Genomic DNA, 2,307 nt, shown 5'->3' on the forward strand with positions numbered 1-2,307 from the left:
CTTCTTGAGGTAGTGAGCTGAGTGTACGCGTCAAATCTATCCTTGCGTTCACTCCCTTCTCGACCGTTCCTCTCACGGTCTCTTCGATCGCGGTCATACCTCTCACTTTCCCTTTCTCGGTCACCTCCTCTTTTTACCATGTGTGATTCCTGCCTTTTGTCATCTCGGCCTCCGATCAGTCTCACGGCTCTTCTCCTTTTTCTATTTTTCCTCCTTCTTATCGGATTCACGGTTGCCTACAACTTTGTCAAACTCTTCCCCTCTGATATAATCATTGGCTTTGCCCAGGACGGGACCCAAAGTGCTGTAAGACTTTCGACCCAGGTAATTCCGAAATGGCGACCCCTCCTTGAGTCCAGTCATCAGAGCCAACACTGCTACATCCTGTTGTAGTAGCGGAATAGAGACTGCCTCAACATTAAAGCGGCCAATATAATCCCTTAAACTCTCATTAACCCCTTGCTTGACAGAGAGTAATTCTCCCGTAGTACTCTCGCGGCGTCTGTTACTAACAAAATGAGTGCTGAATGTGGACGACAGCTGGGAGAAGCTAGAAATGCTATCAGGTTTGAGACTCTTGAACCACGTCTGGGCTATGCCCGTCAAGGTAGAAGGGAAGACCTTACACCAGATGGCGTCCACGTCGGTGTAAAGGAACATGTGGCCTTCGTAGGCTGCCACATGATCATCCGGGTCTGAAGTGCCGTCATACTTGGAGGTCGGCATTTTGATCCTTGTCATCGGGTGATTCAGTATATCCATAGTGAAAGGGGAAAGCTTAGGCTTAATGAGTAGATGACCCCCCATCGAATAGTTACTAGCGCTTGAGGCACTGTACTCACGACGGGAGCCACCTTGGGCCTCTTCCTCCGAATGGTATAGTTCTTCAGTTTCCAATATCTCCTCCTCATAGTCTGACGATCAATCCTCTTCTCTAACTCCCGTCCACTGGGGTTCAAGGATCGCATCTTACGAAATGGGGTGCCGTCAGCGTTCCTACCGGCCACGGCCAGTGGTCGCTTACGGGCCCCGCCAGTTGGCTGATTGGGTGTACTCTGTTGGGGATTGCCAGTTAACATTTGGATTAAGGACGCTACAGTTTGTAGCTATTAAGGAGAGAATTGACTCAATTGAGCCAAGTTGAGGGGCACATTACTGTTCGGAGTTTGCCCTTTAGGGGTCTAGTAGTTGAATTGTGGGTTTCCTATCGCTCCAGTGATGACTGGCTGCGATGATGTCTGACCGGCATCTTTGTCCTTGAGACCTTGATTAGCATTGTTCACGTCACCCATGACTGCTTCCTTGGAAGGTTGGGAGGACCCCTCCTTCTAGCGCCAAATTGTTTCGGTGTAGAAACAGCTAGCGTCTTTTATAAGGCCGCTGAGTTATGAGAGGTCACGTCCTTGCTGGAAAGCTGCACAAGACGCAAACGTAAGATGCCCTCGGGGTGGTTATGAGGAAACCCCCTCCGACGCTCAAGTCAGTAATTAGGCCCACTGAGATCTAGAGAGAGAAACTAAAAAGAGAGAGATAAGCTAAGGATAAGCTTAGTTTTGCAAGAGCCATGGTAGAGGTGGGAATTAAGCAAAGCCTTCTAGAGAATGTGACATATGGCAATGAACATAGCGTAAGTGTAGTGAAAAAAATTGAGTATGAATGGAGATCGATTTTGTGCAATAAATGTAATGGGTATGATCATGACAGTGGAGATTGTAGGAAGACTGTGGGGAGGAAAATGTGGGTTCAAAAACAACAACTAGACAAGAAAGGATTTGTCATTATAACTGGAAAGCAGAAAAAAATAGTGATAGACAATAATACGATTACTACACATAACACATTCCTGGCACTACAGAGTGAAGAAAAACAAAGTGATCAGATGGAGGCAGTTTCTGCTGCTCAAGGTGAAAAGGAAGTGAGGGTGGTAATGGTGGGTGATACGGATGATGGTATGGCAACTAGGGTATTAGGTGAGGTGTTTTATTGCTGCTCACAATATTAAGATGTTCTGCCTCTTGGAAACAAGGGTTAAAACCCCTAATATTGGTAATGTCTATCTGAATGTGTGCCCTAGGTGGTGATTTTCTCATAATAACAATTGCCACAGCAATGGGAGGATCATGATTGGGTGGTGCCCAAACTCTTTTACAATGAATATTATGAAAGTACATAGTCAGTTCATACATTGTCAAGTACAACCTAGGAGTGGTGAGATCTGGAATTATACTTTGTCTATGGATTCAATGATGGTAATGATAGTGAAGAGTTATGGAGTAACTTGAAATTGATTGCCACTGGTGTCTGTAG

The 2,307-nt window shown here is 45.9% G+C and overlaps 1 protein-coding gene across 1 annotated transcript; it reads right to left on the reverse strand.

Moving 5' to 3' along the window:
* Window positions 1-201: 201 nt before the first annotated feature.
* Window positions 202-807, reverse strand: LOC104891167 (uncharacterized). The gene has a single exon (XM_010676825.1). It carries the CDS (start codon window positions 805-807, stop codon window positions 202-204), a length of 606 nt encoding a protein of 201 aa, XP_010675127.1.
* Between the last annotated feature and the right edge of the window lie 1,500 nt (window positions 808-2,307).

Source organism: Beta vulgaris, chromosome 4 (assembly GCF_026745355.1).
Source record: "Beta vulgaris subsp. vulgaris cultivar EL10 chromosome 4, EL10.2, whole genome shotgun sequence".
NCBI lineage: Eukaryota > Viridiplantae > Streptophyta > Magnoliopsida > Caryophyllales > Amaranthaceae > Beta > Beta vulgaris.

Bases quoted from the DNA above. Each gene is read 5' to 3' on its own strand.
- LOC104891167 (XM_010676825.1), bottom strand. From the start codon at position 807: ATGGGGGGTCATCTACTCATTAAGCCTAAGCTTTCCCCTTTCACTATG.